Source organism: Chrysemys picta, chromosome 6, assembly GCF_011386835.1.
Source record: "Chrysemys picta bellii isolate R12L10 chromosome 6, ASM1138683v2, whole genome shotgun sequence".
Lineage (NCBI taxonomy): Eukaryota > Metazoa > Chordata > Testudines > Emydidae > Chrysemys > Chrysemys picta.
Genome location: NC_088796.1, coordinates 13,115,338 through 13,132,582, shown reverse-complemented (window position 1 = coordinate 13,132,582; position 17,245 = coordinate 13,115,338). Strand labels below are relative to the sequence as shown.

At 43.7% G+C, this 17,245-nt stretch overlaps 1 protein-coding gene across 2 annotated transcripts in view; it reads left to right on the top strand.

Annotated features, from left to right (window-relative positions):
* LOXHD1 (lipoxygenase homology PLAT domains 1) overlaps window positions 1-17,245 on the top strand; it is a 297,140-nt gene that overhangs the window by 178,809 nt on the left and 101,086 nt on the right. For both annotated transcript variants that reach the window (XM_065549964.1, XM_008166053.4), the window contains exons 25-32: window positions 719-1,022; window positions 3,199-3,353; window positions 4,499-4,632; window positions 5,907-6,055; window positions 8,754-8,858; window positions 10,394-10,522; window positions 11,803-11,967; window positions 15,258-15,439. In XM_065549964.1, the coding sequence (XP_065406036.1) occupies window positions 719-1,022; window positions 3,199-3,353; window positions 4,499-4,632; window positions 5,907-6,055; window positions 8,754-8,858; window positions 10,394-10,522; window positions 11,803-11,967; window positions 15,258-15,439 (1,323 nt within the window). The remainder of the gene's footprint in view (window positions 1-718; window positions 1,023-3,198; window positions 3,354-4,498; window positions 4,633-5,906; window positions 6,056-8,753; window positions 8,859-10,393; window positions 10,523-11,802; window positions 11,968-15,257; window positions 15,440-17,245) is intronic.

The following is a 17,245-nucleotide window of genomic DNA, read 5'->3' as shown; positions in this document are numbered from 1 at the left end:
TTACCATCGCAGCACCCCTGTGAGGTAGGGAACTGTTATGGGAAACTGAGGCACAGGATAGCTTACATTACTTGCCCAAGGTCACACAGGAAATTTGTGGCAGAGGTAGGAATTGAACCAAGTCTCTTGAGTGCTAGGTCAGTGTCCTTACCACTAGGACAGTCTTCCACTTTGGTTTACTATACTGCATCGCTAATATTTATTTAAGGAGCGCCATATGTATATACAGCATTTTACTGATCACCCAACACCCCACCCACCAAAAAAAAAACCAAGGTTCAGACCTTAAGAAGCTTGCAGACTGATAGAGATGAATACAGTAGTCAGCCCAATAATTTAACAAAGGCACAGCGACAGTGTTGGTGAGAGCAAGAGAGGCAGGACTGGTACCCAGTAGATCTTAGTTTGAGTGTCTCTGCCACAAATGTTCTGTATGACCTTGTGCAAGTCACTCGGTCAGTTTAGATGATATTTGGTGGAAGTGCACTACACAGTAATTTAGAACAGGAAGTGAAAAAGAACCCTCAATCCAGTTGAAACTGGGAAGTGGGGCCGGGAATGACCTGTCACATCTCACAATCAAGGTAATAGTGAGGTAATAGCTTTGGATGTAATGGTCCATGTTGAGTTTTAAGCATGTTGAGTTTTAGGCACTGGTTATTTGTGAAGAGAAGACATTTCATGTTCTCTCAGGCCTTAAACTTTTCTTTGGTGGCAGATAGAGGCTGCAGATGTTGGCAAGATCTACAAGCTCCGAATTGGCCATGATGGGAAGGGCATTGGGGATGGCTGGTTCCTGGAAAGTGTCACACTTAAATGGATGGTAATGAAGGTGAAGGAGACTGATAAGAAGAAAAAGAAGAAGAAGAAGAAGAAATCCAGTGAGGAAGAGGAGGAAGACTCCCAGCCAGAAGAAGTGATGGAAGTCTGTAAGTTCGTGGCTCACCGCTGGTTGGCTACAGATGAAGGGGATAAGGAGCTGGTTGTGGAGCTGATACCCGAGGATGGATCTGGACTTGAGGGTAAACTTCCGCAGTAAATACGTGTCCCTAAGCGTCTCATAATCAGTAAAAAAAAAAATTACATTTAAGAGAGCAGTACACAGTTAAGCACTCAAAAGTCTGGAAATGCCATAAAGTCGTATATATCCCCTCATCTCTACCCCCTTGTGCACTCAGGATAGCTCAAAGACTGTGCTTCTGCCAGGCTGCTACACCATCCCCACGCCCAGCGAAATGGAAAAACAGCAAATTTAACAATGAGAAAAACGAATACTTTTCACACCGCATGTACTTCTAGGGGAATTCTGCACCAAAACATTTTAAAATTCTGCATATTTTATTTGTCAAAATAACACAATATAATCACACCAATTTCAATTATTTTGGTAATTTCTTTCAAAATACCTCTCAGCAAGTATGTCTGTAACAATACAGGCAACAACAAAAAAAAAGATTCAGGAAATGTTTGTTTAACAAATAGATTCCTTACAAGGCATATTCATACAGAACGTTGAGTAATTCATTTAAACCACAATACAGAAATGTATTTCCTGCACCCCTCAGAAGTAGTGCAAAGGCTTGGGGGAGTCAGGGGTAATGAAAGAGCTGAGGGAGAGGGTGGGTGTGGGTGGGAGAAGTAGGGAACAGGATTTTTTTGTGGGGGGGAGGGATGTTAGGCAGCTGGGGAGCCTCCCCCATGCAGACCCTGGCTGACCCCTAGCCACTCCCATTCAGTCGGTCACATCTGCCCTATCCCTATGTATCCCTTCACCCTCCTGCCCCTAGTCCCCATGTGGCCCTGCAGTCCTCCTCCTGCATCCACATGTGACCCTCAGCCCCTCTCCCCCAAACTCATGCGGTCCTGCAGCTCCCCTCCCATTCAGTTCATGGCTCAATCCTGTCACCCCACTAGCTCCTGTCTGTCCCTCCCACTAGCCCTTCTGAACCCCAGTCTGTTACCCTCCTGTAGCCCCGGGTGCCCCACTCTGTCCATCCTGTGCCTCCTCACCTGGCTCTACTGTGAGGAACACAGCCTCTTCCCCAGCCTCTCCGCCCTCTGGCTGCCCTCTCTTCTGGTGCCACAGCAGCCCCTGGCCGGCAAAATGTATAATTGCAGCGCCTCTCCAGCAGAATCTATATTCTGTGGAGAAAAAAAAATCTGAATGAATTCTGTGCGTGCACAGTGGCACAGAATTCCCCCAGGAGCAAGCATGTAATTAGCCTGTGGAGCTTACTGCTACAAGATATCATTGAGGCTAAGGGTTTAGGAGGTTTAAAAAACCCAGCTTCAGCATTTATATGGCTAACAAGAATGTACGACATTACAATAGATAGGGTAAAAAATATGATCTAAATCCTCATGCTTCACAGCAGAAGCAAACGTGGGGGTTTGGAAGAAACGTCCTAAATGGCTGGGTTATTCCACAGTGGTCCAGTAGGGGTTTCTTGAAACTTCCTCTGAAGCATCTAGTGTTGACCACTGTTGGAGACTGAATATTAGACTAGATGAGTGTAAGTGTAACCCACACACCTGCTGGATGTGGTGCTCTGTCCCATCTAGTGAGACCACTTCAAGAGAGAGATTAATGAGTCTGTTCTACAACCTTAGCTACCAGCCCTCTGGCTTCTGGCTCATGCAGTAGAGGCTCATGCATTTAGCTGCAAGAGTCCCAGGTTCGATCCTGCCCACCGACAACCGGAGTCTGTCAGCGTTACATAAGTTGGTGAGCAAAAAACCTGGCTAGGGAAGGTTGAAATAAAGCCCAAGTAAGAGTTTAGTTCAAGGCCCTTTCCTCAGAGCTGGCTTTATTATCACAAAAGGATTGGAAACAAGAGTAAACAACTCAGAACACTTGGTCCCAGCCAAGCTAAGAGGGCAGAGGACACAACATTCTTCCTTGCTCTCCTGGCCTACTGACAGCTCCCATGGAGGGACTTACCTCAACTCTTACCTCCTCTAGAATGATCCAGAAGCATTCCTTTATATAGTTTCTGGCAAGCGGTCACATGACAGTCACCAGATCCCTCTCCATCGTGTGCCCTGTCTGGACCACAACTCAGAACAAACCTCATCTTAATAGGGCTGGCCATGCCTGTGCTTATAGGCCAGCATGTTGTTATAATGGACCACTGGTCTGATCCAGCATGACAGTTCTTACGTTCCTATGTCATCTCTTCTGTGCAACTTCACTTACAGAGAACACCTATGAGGTCCATGTCGTCACTGGGAATGTGTGGGGTGCTGGGACTGATGCTAATGTCTTCTTGAGCATCTATGGCGAAGGAGGAGGAGACACTGGTGAGCGCCAGCTGAAAAGGTCCAACCACCTGAACAAGTTTGAGAAGGGCCAGGTAAGGCATTAATTAGTCACGCAAGCAAGCGAAAGGCAGGTATGATCCTCTGTCCTTGAACACAAGCTGCTGATCGTTCATTGCTCCATCTTCTCAGTAAACCTCAGGCTATTCTTTGAATTCAAAGTTTGGACATCTGGTTTTCTCTCTTAAACAAATAGAGCTGGGAAATACCTCAATATATATTTCAGTGAATATTCACTTGAATGAAAAACTGGATTTGCTTCGCCTGGGTTTGTGCCTCTTTTGTGGCTGGATTCCTGCAAGTGTTCTGGTGATGTAATTTACTGGCAGAAATGTTTGGAAACTGCAAATTTTAAATGGATATTAGATAATATATGTCAGAATTAATTTTGAATGTCTGAGTATTTGCATTGGAAAATTGATCCTAAAAGTTACACTCATCTGGTCAGGGAGCAAAAACAATATCATGTGACCTATCTGTCCAGTTATAATTTGCAATCAACAGAGCAACTGTTACTAGTAGGAATTATTCAGAGAATAATTTTGAATAATGAAAAAAACTGAGAAAATGGTAAGCTGCTTGCAGGCAACTTGCAACAAGCAAAGAGGCTAAATTTGCCCCGTAATCTGTTTATTATGAATTATTAGCTCAGATCTAAGAACATCATAATCTGAGCATCGTTCTTTAAGTGGGAGGAATTCTAAGAAAGAGACGTAACACCTTATGCTTTTGGTAGCCGAGGAAGCCCAAAGTCTATCAACAAGCTAATTGCATTAAGGTTTCTAAATAGCATGAAGATAAGGACCGTATTGTCAAATTGTTATTGTTGTTAATGGGTAAGCTTTATGGACGCTGCAAATGACAAAGGGAGAACTTCTTCAGTAGCTTCACCCAAAGCATATTGAAGTCCCCAGGAGTCTTTCCGTGGACTTAAAGGGCCTTTACATCAGGGTTCAGATGCTTTGTTGCAAAGTGAATTCCAAGAAGAGATAAGGACTCTGGAAAGACTGAGAGTTAGGAGAGACAGATTAAAGCTGCTGATAATATGATTTTAATATCTGAGAAAGCACGAGAGAGTTTTCACTTTTTTTTTGTAATGGAAAAAATACCCTGTCCAGGCACTGACTCCCTGTAGGCTTGGGTGTGAAACACCAGTCTGCCTCTGTTTCTGCTCTTGCAGGAAGATATATTCACCATCAAAGCCATTGATCTGGGAGTACTGAAGAAACTGCGAATTCGTCATGACAACTCCAGCGGCAACGCAGCCTGGTTCTTGGACAGAGTGGAGATTGTTGATCTCAAGGACAACACCAGGTGAGCAGATTGCTGCACTCCATTCATGTGATCGGACCCATGGGATTCATACTTCCGGTCAGATAAATATAAAGCCTTAGAAATACAAAGAACATAGTGATTTTGTTACATGTGTCACGAATCCAGTCTGGATGATCCTCTTAGAATGCTAAAATAATGGTGCTGTTGGATGTGGGGATGAATCTCTCATACGTGTGTGCAGAGGACCCTGGCTCTGTGCAAGGGGTAGGAAGAGGGTATAAAGATGTGTGTTCAGGATGCACATCAGTCCCACTGTCATTACCCATCCAGAACTCGTCTCAAAAGGCACTACAGCTCCCGTCTCTGTTTCTATAACCCCCCTTCATGAGAGCTCCTGGGGTAAGTTGCCAGTGCAAGTAGCCCTGGGAGCCCAGCAATAATGGTGTCAAACTCACTGGGAGCCTAGAGCCAGTAATGAGGCAGCAGTGTTCAATACTGATAGCTTTGGGCTCTGGAAAATCCCCTGAGATCTTCTGGGATCAAAATGGAACTCAGGGGCCAGTGAAGTTTGGAAGCAGAATCTACCATTTCTTCCAGGAGGAACACACTCCACTTGAAGGAAATTCCTGTTGCAGAGTCCTTGACCTATGGTATGGGTTCCCTCCTATAGCCTGGACTCTGGAAGCTTGTGACCCAGCACTTGGTTTGCTTTTTACATATATTGAGTGGGGGGGGGAGATAAACCAGTGGGCTAAATCCAAAGGTCCTGACCCAGGCAAATTCCCAGTAACTTGAGAGGGAGCAGACTGAATACAACGTGAGCCCCCAATCCATTGGAATGCTTAAGTATGTGCTCAACTTCAAGCATGTGAATAGTTCCATTGACTTTAGTGGGGCTACTCCCATATTAAAAGTTAAGCATGTCCGTAAGCGCTTTGCTGGTTTGGAACCTGAGTGAGGACCTCAAGACTCGGTCCGTTGTGTGTAAATATAAAGTATATTTTGCTGTGAGACCATCATTAACCCTTAGGTTATTTATCTGCTTCTGGGCCTCAAAATGAAATGAGCCAGGCGGGACTGACAGCTTGACACTCAGTATCTATCAGCAGGCATCAATTGCCAGGCCTGGATAAGTCCACATAAATGGAACAAAAGACAAGGAAGGAGACACATTTATGCTTATCAGCTTTGAGTGCTGTTACTCTTTGTTAACGAGCCTCTCATCTTTGCTAATTACTGCTGTTCGTGTCTGTGAAGTGCTCTGAAGATGAAAAGTCCTGTGTGAGTGCTGTGTGCCACTGTTATTCTTGCAGGTATTATTTCCCATGCCAGCGGTGGTTGGCAGGTGAGGAAGATGATGGTCAGATTGCCAGGGAGCTGGTTCCAGTGGATGAAGCATTTATAAAGAAAGATTTGGACAATGATCATCAATCTCTTGCATCTCTGGGCCTGGAACAGAAAGGTTTACATCAGTCTTGTGTTTCTTTCAATGAGTAAAAGGAAGACAAGTTATTAATAGCTCTAAGACCACTATCAATTAGAGTATTTGTTAGGCCATGAAAAAGTCCCCTCCTGGATTGTCAGGGTTCCCTCCCCACTCTGAACTCTGGGGTACAGATGTGGGGACCCGCATGAAAGACCCCCTAAGCTTATTTCTACCAGCTTAGGTAAAAACTTCCCCAAGGCACAAATCCTTTCCTTGTCCTTGGACGGTATCATTGCCACCACCAAGTGAGTTAGACAAAGATTCAGGAAAAGGACCACTTGGAGTTCCTATTTCCCCAAAATATCCCCCCAAGCCCCTTCACCCCCTTTCCTGGGGAGGCTTGAGAATAATATACTAACCGACTAGGTACCCAAGGTGAGCACAGACCAGACCCTTGGGGTTTTAGGACACTAAAAACCAATCAGGTTCTTAAAAGCAGAACTTTATTATAAAGAAAAAAGTAAAAGAAGCACCTCTGTCAAATCAGGATGGAAGGTAATTTTACAGGGTAATAAAAAGATTTAAAACACAGAGGATTCCCTTTTAGGCTCAACTTCAAAGTTACAAAAAACAGGAATAAACCTCCCTCTTAGGACAAGGAAAATTCATAAGCTAAAACAAAAGATAATCTAACGCATTTCCTTGCTTTACTTACAATTTTTGTAATCTTAGATGCTTATTTCAGGTAGGGTTTTAGGAGAGGTTTTTTTCCCTACCTGGTCCCTCTCTCTGTCCTGAGAGAGCACAACAAAGAGAGCACAAACAAAACCTCCTCCCACAGATTTGAAAGGATCTTCTTCCCTTATTGGTCCTTTTGGTCAGGTGCCAGCCCGGTTATTTGAGTTTCTTAACCCCATACAGGTAAAAGAGGGATTTTATGCTACCCGTAGCTGTATGTTTATGACATGAATCATGAGATTATTTAGTGCGAATAAAATGTGAAATACTCAGTGCCCTGTAAGATAATGAGCCCCACCCCTCCCCTGTTCTCATGAACTTTAATCACCTTGCAAGACTGGACCCAGTGTGTGGAAGGTAAAAAGATGGCAAACATCTGTTTCAGTCTCTCCCTTTCTCTTGCAAGGAGTGAGTGCTACAATACATCTGAATTGGAATGCACAGCCATCATTAAAACCATAGCCACTTAGTAGTGCTAGTTAGCAATGGAAACGAGGAGTCCTTGTGGCACCTTAGAGACTAACAAATGTATTTGGGCATAAGCTTTCGTGGTCTATAACCCACTTCATCAGATGCAAAATACAGTAGGCAGGTACAAATATACAGCACATGAAAAGATAGGAGTTGCCTTACCAAGTGTGTGTGGGGGGGGACGGGACGGGGGGTCAGTGCTAACGAGGCCAATTCAATTAGAGTGGATGTGGCCCATTTCCAACAGTTGACAAGAAGGGGTGAATATCAACAGAGGGAAAATTACTGTTTGTAGTGCTAACGAGGCCAATTCAATCATGGTGCATGTGGCCCATTTCCAACTGTTGACAAGAAGGGGTGAGTATCAACAGAGGGAAAATTATTTTTTGTAGTAACCCAGCCACTCCCAGTCTTTATTCAGGCCTAATTAGTTATCAGTGGGTACAAGTTTGGATGTGAAACTGACCAGGTGTCAGTGACTAAAACCAGAGACTTGTTGCTATCAAGGGAAGGAACCTGAAGATTTATCTTTTTTTCATTCAGCACCCTGCTGTCTTCTGATCAAAGGTGGTGCTAGCCCATTGGGGGCTGTAAGCAAGAATATTTCCCCCCCAGAGACATAACATATCCTAAAAAAGCAAATATGGGGCCTCCTTGAGCAGCTTGGGGACCTATGCAATTGCTTGGTCTGCTTATGCCTCGTGCCAGCTCTGCTTATGTTTATCTTCCTGAAACTACCTTGTATCCAGTGTGCTTGATTGCCCATGCCAACAACTGAATAATGACGCAATCACGGGGCCTGATCCTGCAAGGTGATGAGTGTCCTGGACTTCCACTGACTCCAGTGGGAGTTGAGAGCCTTAAGCTAAGCCCCTGCATCCATATTTATACATCAGAATAAGTGGGCTAATTTTCAAAAATGTTGAGCACCCAGCAGCTCCCATTGACTTCAGTGGGAGCTGCTTCTGAAAATCAGACACTCCTTTGGGTGCCTAAATATGGATTGATGAGTCTAACTTTAAGCGCCCATTTTTGACAATCTTGGCTTATTATTTTGTAGTGTTGTGGAGACAACTTCTAGGAATTTCCACAGCTCTTAAGAGTTTGCCACACTTTTCAGCTGATGGTGTTGTGGGAAACAATGCAAATCGGATATAGTGAAGGGCTGTCTGCCTATGTAAAATCTGGTGCTGTAAATGAAATGTTATTGTAGATTGCAGCAGGAAACAAATCTGAGAAGCATGTGAGACTCCCAGGAAAGAAATGGGAAGTCTGAACAGCTCTCTCTTCTGTAACGATGGAGAAAGTATTACTGAATGAAGAGCGGTCGCGGATCCTGCAGCCCAACAGTCCTGTTTCACTCTAGCAAATATCAGTACAAGCGACAGGAATTACTGTCAGAGCTTTAGGAATACAATCTGACTGTCCAAAAATAAATAAATAACACGTGCAATGAAACAAGAAGAAATAGAATTAATAGCTGCTCAGTGTTCACACTCTCAAATTAAGAAATGCTTTTTGACAGCTAAATCAACTACTTATACTGTGAAAGTGAAAACCGGGGACAAGAAGAATTCTGGGACAGATGCCAATGTCTTCATCATTCTTTATGGAAATAAAGATGACACGGGTAGGAACCAAGTACAGCCCATGTATGTGTGAGAGAGATGGGGTCCGTGCTGTTGGTATAATTGACTGAAATGGCTGAGGAGTGTGTGTGTGTGGGGGGGGGGGGGGGCGTTTTTTGCTTTCCTCAATACAATATCTGTTCTTAGTTAAGATGATTTCATATTCTTGCTGTAAGTCTTTTTCTTATCAGAGTGCATATGGAAGTCAATGTTATTTATCATTTTAGTTACTAGGGGATAGATCCTCAGCTCCTGCAAATCACTGTCATTTCATGGGCCTCAATAGAGCTAGGCCAATCGACACCAGCTGTGTAAGCCGAATTGTTGACAGCATAGATTAAAACAAAGAGTAGGAAAACAGAACACTGGGTCTGGGTCAACTCATTTGTATCCCAGCAAGGAATCAGCCCACTCTAGAAACCCAGCTCATCTTCACTGCTGAGGTGTTGCAGAAATATTTGATCTGTTGATGAGCAAACCCTGTTGGGACCAACACCATGCTTATGTAGTGAATCTTAGTATTTGTGACAGTGACAGACAGTGAAGAGAAGTGTAGGGCAAATTCCCTTACACAACTCGGACCACATCCCTACTGGCCCTTCAACAGCATAGTTGCTGTGGCATTGAAGGGAGACCTCTCAACTCAAGAGAGATGTGATGTGTATTTTGGTGAGTTTTTTATATTCAGTTGAAAATCTAGGGTTCAGCGTGACAAAGGACAGATTGGACACCAAATCTCCAGAGGTGAAAGGCCATTTATTACCCTGTTGCCACATCCCCTGTTCCTGTTTACAATCCCAAAGTATTGATTTTTATACATTAAACCAGTGATACCCAGACTGCAGCCAACAAGCCGCAAGTGGCTCTTTAATGTGTCTCCTGTGGCTCTTTGAAGCACATGATATTAAAATACGGTGTGATTTAATTATTAACCAATCAGTATGGCCTTCTTAGCCATATGGGGGGGAGGGATAGCTCAGTGGTTTGAGCGTTGGCCTGTTAAATCCAGGGTTGTGAGTTCAATCCTTGAGGGGGCCATTTAGGGAACTAGGGTAAAAATCTGCCTGGGGATTGGTCCTGCTTTGAGCAGGGGGCTGGACTAGATGACCTCCTGAGGTCCCTCCCAACCCTGATATTCTATGTATTCAAGTATAAGTGCTGGAAGTAGGTGTGCTGGGGGTGCTGCCACACCCCTTGGCCTGAAGTGGTTTCCATCATACACAGAGTTTACAGTTGGGTTCAATGACTCTCAGCCCCCCGCACCCCACTATACAAATTGGTCTAGCATCCCTGCCAATCAGGATGCTTTTACTATGTTATTAACCAATTATAGTTGATAATATAATAATACCCGGGCTGTCATTTTACTGTGAGAATAATTATACGCGCACGCACACACACGCAGACCTATATAGTAAACAAAACTATGAATTCACACTACTTTTTGGGGTAATGCTGATTGTTAATTTGGCTCCTGAACCACTGAGGTCTGAATATCATTGCACTAAACAATGTCTGTATGTGCTACAACAAACAGGGATAATCAATCTAAAGGCCTCCAAAACTAACAAGAACAAATTTGAGCGTGGGAAGCTCGATGCCTTTACAGTGGAATCTGTGGACATTGGAGACCTGAAAAAAATAAAGATTGGCCATGACAATAAAGGTAAGATGATAAGATGACCTGGCACAACATAGCTTTCCTTGTACCACATTGGGATGTGTGTGGTGTGTATGTGTTATATTTGGAAATATTCCTTTCATGACTTATTTATTAACATGCTGGACACTATTATCATCAGGGGCTTGGTGCTTTGCAGACAAATACACAGGCTCTTTCCCCAAGGAGCCTGCAATTTAATTTAGACGTGGTACAGCAGTGGTGGCAAACGAGGTGTGAGCAGTGTTGAAACACAGCAGTTTTTTCATCCTTTTGTAAGCTGTGATATTACAGCAGGAGTATGCACCAGGGTGGAAAGGCTGCCCAGGAGAAGTGAACGTTGCAAGGGAATTGCTGTACAAAACCATTATTCCATGAAAGGGGTGATGCCAGTCCTCTGTCTGGCTTTATAGCCACCTTGTGGTATATATTCAGGGCATTCCTACCTGATTGCTATGCTTTAAGATGATCTGGATTTCAAAATGGGATCTGCAGATAATAAAATCCAGGTGTTAAATTCACACAAAGGGCCCAGGTTTTCACATGTAACTAGTGGTTCCAGATGCCTCCATTTTTGAATGCCTAACTTCAGACATTTTAAAGGGGCCTGATTTTCAGAAAGGGCTGCAAACCCTCCCTCTGATCATGAGGCCCCTTTAGTCTCCCACTGGACAGTCCGACTCTGAGGCACCCCAAACCCCTCGCCACTTTTGAAAAAATTGGCCTTAAGTTCTGACGAAAGAAGCAAGAGTGAGCAAGAGTCTAATAAAAAGAAGAACAGGAGGACTTGTGGCACCTTAGAGACTAACAAATTTATTAGAGCATAAGCTTTCGTGGACTACAGCCCACTTCTTCGGATGCATATAGAATGGAACATATATTGAGGAGATATATATACACACATACAGAGAGCATAAACAGGTGGGAGTTGTCTTACCACCTCTGAGAGGCCAATTAATTAAGAGAAAAAAAACTTTTGAAGTGATAATCAAGCTAGCCCAGTACAGACAGACAGTTAGATAACTAGATAACAGTTAGATAACAAGAGTCTAATGGTGACCAGTGAGCTCCTCCTGTGTTCTGACCCTGGTTTTCACTCCCTCTGGGACTTTGAGCAAGTCACTTAGCAGTAGCCTGTCTACCGCAAGTGACTTTTCTGTAAAACAGGATGATAACACTTACCTCTTTCACAGGGATCTTGCAGGATGAATTAATTAGTTCATTGTCTGGAAAGCGCTTTGCTGGTGAAAAGTGCTATTCACTCTGAGTATAATCTCCTGCTACAGGTGGCTCTGCTGGCTGGTTTCTGGAATGGGTGGAAATTGATGCCCCATCGCTTGGGCAATGCCTGAAGTTCCCTTGTGGCCGCTGGCTGGATAGATCAGAGGATGATGGAGCCACTGAGAGAGATCTCTTCCCTGCAGAACTGCAGACAAAAGAATATGTTCCATGTATGTAGCATTTTGCCTCGTGGCAGACATTGAATTGCTCATCTCTAAGCCCCCTGCTTTCCCCTTTCCCTATTTCTGTGGGGTGGGAATCCACGGTACTTCTCATCCCTCACATTCACAACTTTGGGGCTCTCTCTGACTCTTCTCCACACATGCTGGCTATCGCCAAATCTTGTCACTTCTGCATCCATGGCTTTTTTTAAATCTACCCCTTCCCTTTATAAGGAAAGATGGTCCAGTAGTTAAGGTGCTAGCCTGGGACTTGGAAATGGAGTTATATTCCTTGCCCTGCCACAGACTTCCTGTGTAGCCTTGGCCAAGTCACTTACCTGTCTGTGTGCCTCAGTTCTCCTTCTGTAAAACATGGACAATAGGACTTGCCTTCTTCACATGATTGGTATCAGGATAACTAACCTTAAAGATTGTGAGGCACTCAGATACTGCAGTAATGGGGACCATAGAGCTACCATAGGTTTATGGATTCTTTCTTCTCTCCCCTGCCCAAACCCTTGTTCATGCCATTGTTCCTTCTCACTTGGACTATCCTCCTTTCTGGACACCCTGATCTTTACCGTCACCTCTTCAAACTATCCAGCAGTCAGAAGCTAAAATAATCTTTCTCTGGTGATGCCCTGACAATGTCCCCTCACTTACGTCCCTACCTCCACTACTGCTCTGACCATGTCTCTCAAGCACATTTGCACTTTCTTTCCACATAAAACATTAGGGGTGGAAGAAGGGGTGCTCCTTGTACCCTTCCCCACCACCATTCCTGGTGCGTTTGGTCTGCTGTCAGACACAACTGGCCCCAGGTTTGGAATAATAAATATACAGACCCATGGGATGAATGTCAACCCATCGCAAGGCCTCTGCACACATAGACCACACTGCATCCCTAGGGATCATCAGTGTCACATTTCAACCCTATGGGACTTAACCAGTGCATAACCCTTGCGCTGGTCCTCTTCAGCTCTCACCCGTAGTACCGTGGTTTTGCTTCTCACCGTGTTTTTCCTGAGATGTATCACACATGGTAATATGATACATAACTTGAGTGGGTAATTTTTAGGGGTATCACATGACGTAAGAGTTTCTGGAATGCCAGCTCTTCGTGTACAATATGTGCAAAGCTTATTTATGTCAGCAGCCCTTTTGCAGCATCTGGAACCAGCAATCAGGGCTATGTAGGAGGAGACTTGCAAGGCGCTAGAACCAAGCGTAAATACACATGTGCGTAAATACACCCGTTGTACTATTCACAGTATTCTAATTTCCCAACCATTAAAATAGTGATTTCAGATTGCCACTAAAATGGTCTGACATGTCTCCTGATCGCTCACGCCAAATTATTTCCCTGAGCATGGAGGATGAAAACCTGTCATTGTTGTGCCCGTTAAAACAGTGCCTGTGGGGTACAACCTGAAAACGAAAGGGGATTCTGACAGCTGAGAGCTGTGACCTTCTTACAGTGCTGAGTTGCTGATTCAGTTCTAAGCTGATGTTAATATTCAAATGAAAAAACCCAAGCATAGCAGACTTGAGAAGATCAGATCATTTTTATTTCATAACACATAGCAGGTGATTTTGTTCTCCAGGATTAGTTCTTTATTTTTACATATTGCAGGAAACGATTTCAGTTTATCTGCAGCACAGGCGAATAGGTTTCATTGGTTCTGGCAAAAAAGAATATTAAGTACCTTCAGGCTGATTGTCTCTAAAATCAAACTTCTTCATCTCTGTTCTCCTGAGAGCTGTGTTTAGAAAGCCTGGATAGTTAATGAATGATTATGCTCTGATATGCATAATCACAGTTACTCCAGCAATAATAGAAGTGGTGCCAGAAATATGCCATCTGTTCTGATCTAGGATGCTGAGTCCTAGAACTGCCAGCACTGTAGCATAAAGCATAACAACGAATATTGAAAGGGGTGGAGTGTGGGAGAGCACAGGATTATAAGCAGCTCAGAAAGATGCATAGAAAAAGGAAGAGGATGGTTGAAGTGGGGTTTGCTATACATGAACAGGTAAACCAAAGAGAACAGAAGGCCAGCCAGAATGACAGAGAAGGGATAGAAGAAATGGAAGCCAATTTCTGCACAACTCTAATGGAGACCGGTAGCATCCTAAGTGTGAGTCAGCAAAGAGATGATCTCTATTAGGGTTCAAGAACTGCAAAGAGGCCTTTAATAATTTGAAATATAATCAATAATATTAATGCTGAGCTCTTGTCGGGCACTTTTCATCCATATACCTCAAACCACTGAACAAAAGAGAGTAAATATCATTCTCCACATTGGAAACTGAGACACAGAGAGGGGAAGTGACTTGCTCAAGGTTATGTAACAGGTCAGTGGCAAAGCCAGGAATCTGTCCTGGTCTTGTGGCCCCCCCAGGCCAGTCCCCTATATCCTGGGCTAGTCTATTTCTTACATCAGGAAGAGGCTGAAAAGGAATAAGAATAAGAAAGAACTGTAGGAAGTACGGAATTAAAGGCAGCAGTAAATTCTAGAGAGACCAAAGTAGGAACAATGAAGGATTAAAGGGTCCAATTCATTGTTGCTCTGCACCCTGTGTAGTCACAATTCTAATTTGGTAGCATTTTATGCCCGCTTTGCACTACTGTAGGTAACTGGACAAGGTGCAGGGCACTGGAGAATCTGGCCTCAAGAGAACACTAGATAAAAGAGTGAAATGGAAATTAGTTCTTTAAAGCGAGAGACGGGTTCACATTCCCCCACCCACCCCCCCGGTTGATGTTTCCTCTGCAAGCTAATACTTAAAATAGTCCAGAAGTTTTAATGAGGTTTATATAGAATTTTTCATACCAGCTCCAGCTAGTTCAGTTTTGCCAGTTTGTTTAGTTACTCAAAAATCTTCTGAGTCTTTTCAAGACTCAGCGTACTGTGGGAGATTCATGTTTCCATGACTTTGCAGTATAAATATTCAGAGCTCTTTTGACTCCCAGGATTAAATCCAATGGGTCAGATTCCAACCTCAGTAAATCAGTATGAATTCAGAGTAGCTCTGTTGGCTTCATTGATTTAAATGGAGTTCTCCAGATTTATGCTGGTGTAACTGAGATCAGAATCCAGCCTCATGACTTGCAACGTAATGTAACAGTTAATTGTGCATAACTTGTGTGTGTAGAATTCCTAATGATGCTTTGTAAATTTCTAATCTAGGTTTGAGTTTGTTAAATTCTAAAATGAATTATAGACTTTCCCACTTGGAAGCCTTGCTTTTTGCTCACAGCCCGTGGTTTGTTTTTTGTTTTCCTCTGCTTAACTTAGTTGTCCCTTACGAGATCACAGTTTACACCAGTGACATCTTTGGAGCTGGCACCGATGCAGATGTTTTCATTGTTCTCTATGGAAGTAATGGGGTCTGCAGTCAACAGAAATCCCTGTGCCAGAACAAGAGAGAGCAAAGGTTGTGCTTTGAGAGGAACTCAGTGGATCAGTTCATTGTGGAGGTAAAATAAAAAATATTTGCTCTTTTGCAGGAGCAATGATTGGGTGAGGGGTTTAGGGACACAAAATGGAGTGGAAAAAAATTGAAAAAGGACTCTTCATGACAGCTGGGTGAAAATTTTTGGATGACTAATTCCGGACAAAAGATTCATTTTTGGCTGACCTGAAACTATTTGTGAATTTGACATGAATTGTTTTGGCCATTCACAGAGTGGCCAGAGAAGGAAAAGATGGAGGTGCTGCTGGACCCTTGTAACCTTTAGCCCAGTGGTTAGGGAACTCATGTGGAGAACCAGGCTTGAATCTCTGCTCTGTGTTCAAATCCCTCTTCTGGAATAGACCTCAGGCAGACTTTTTCCATTTACCAGATAGTCTAAAAATTTCAGATGTGTTTCAGCCCAAACAGAATTTTTTTTCCAGTTTTTTGGAACTTCCACTGAACCAAAAAATCAATTACTTGCCCAATGCTACTCTTTACCTCTCTCCTCACTGGAGACTTGTGCAGGTACTGCTGTGGGGGAGAAAGGATGGTCTAGTGGTTAGGGCACTAGCCTAGGACTTGGGAGTCCTGGATTCTGTCCCAGTGCTGCTACAGACTTCCTGTATGATCCTAGGCAAATCACCAAGCCTCCTTGTGTAACCCACACACCTTCTTGGTGTAGTTTTCTGTCCCATCTAGTGGGACTGAGACCACTTAGAGAGAGAGTCAAATGAGTCTGTTCTACAGCATTAGCTAAGAGGCAGTTGGCTTTTAGCTCATGCGGTAGAGGCTCGTGCACTAAGCTCCAGAAGTTCCCGGTTTAATCCTGCCTGCCAAGGACCGGGGTCTGTTGGTGTTACAAATGGGGTCTCGGCCAGGATTTCAGCTGGGAACTCTGAAGGTTGGGACATGCTTCCTCAGCTAGGGGAAGTATGTAACCCCACACACTGCCTGGGTGTGGTGTTCTGTCCCATCTAGTGGCACCGAGACCACTTGAGAGAGAGAGATTAATGAGTCTGCTCTACAGCGTTAGCTAAGGGCCATGTAGCTTTTAGCTCATGCGATAGAGGCTCATGCACTAAGCTCCCCAGGTTCGATCCTGTCCACGGACAGACCGGGGTCTGTCGGGGTTACACTTGCACCTCAGGTCCCCATCTATAAAATGGGGATAATAGCCCTATCTCACTGCATGTTACAAGGATAAATACATGTAAAGCACTGTAAGGAGCACAGATACAGTAATAGGAGCAACATATGATTGATAAGTAGCAACTCCTGCCATTGCTTGCTAATGGCCTCATCTAGAACCTTTAGTCAATTATAATTTCTCTTCCTCTCTCTCTGTCACACTTACACATATTCTCGCTTGCTCTCTGTCCCTCCAATATTTCAAAAGGAAACCCCTTCTAAGAACCAAAGGTAATGTCTGAAATTGCATGCCCAAATGGGGGATCTATATGCACCATTTTGTGGGTGCACTTTCAGAAGGCACTTTTGAAAAGTTGGTCCATAATGCCTAATGTTTGTGTAGGAATATATAGAGGATCTGTTACCTTACTGTAGGAGCTATGATTTCAGAATATGTTGGACCAAGTTTTCAAAGAGCCTGATGTATTTCTGATGTGTTTGCAAACACATACATTAGTGCATGCAAAAGATACATTATGTAGCTAACTGCCCATTGACACATGCAATGCTGGATTCAACAGTCCTTGCTCACAGCAAACTCTCACTGAAGCCAATACATACCCAAGGTTATGAATTGGCAAATACTGCAAGTTACGGAGGTGTTTTAAAAACCTGGCCCTATATATTATTTCTGTTTGAT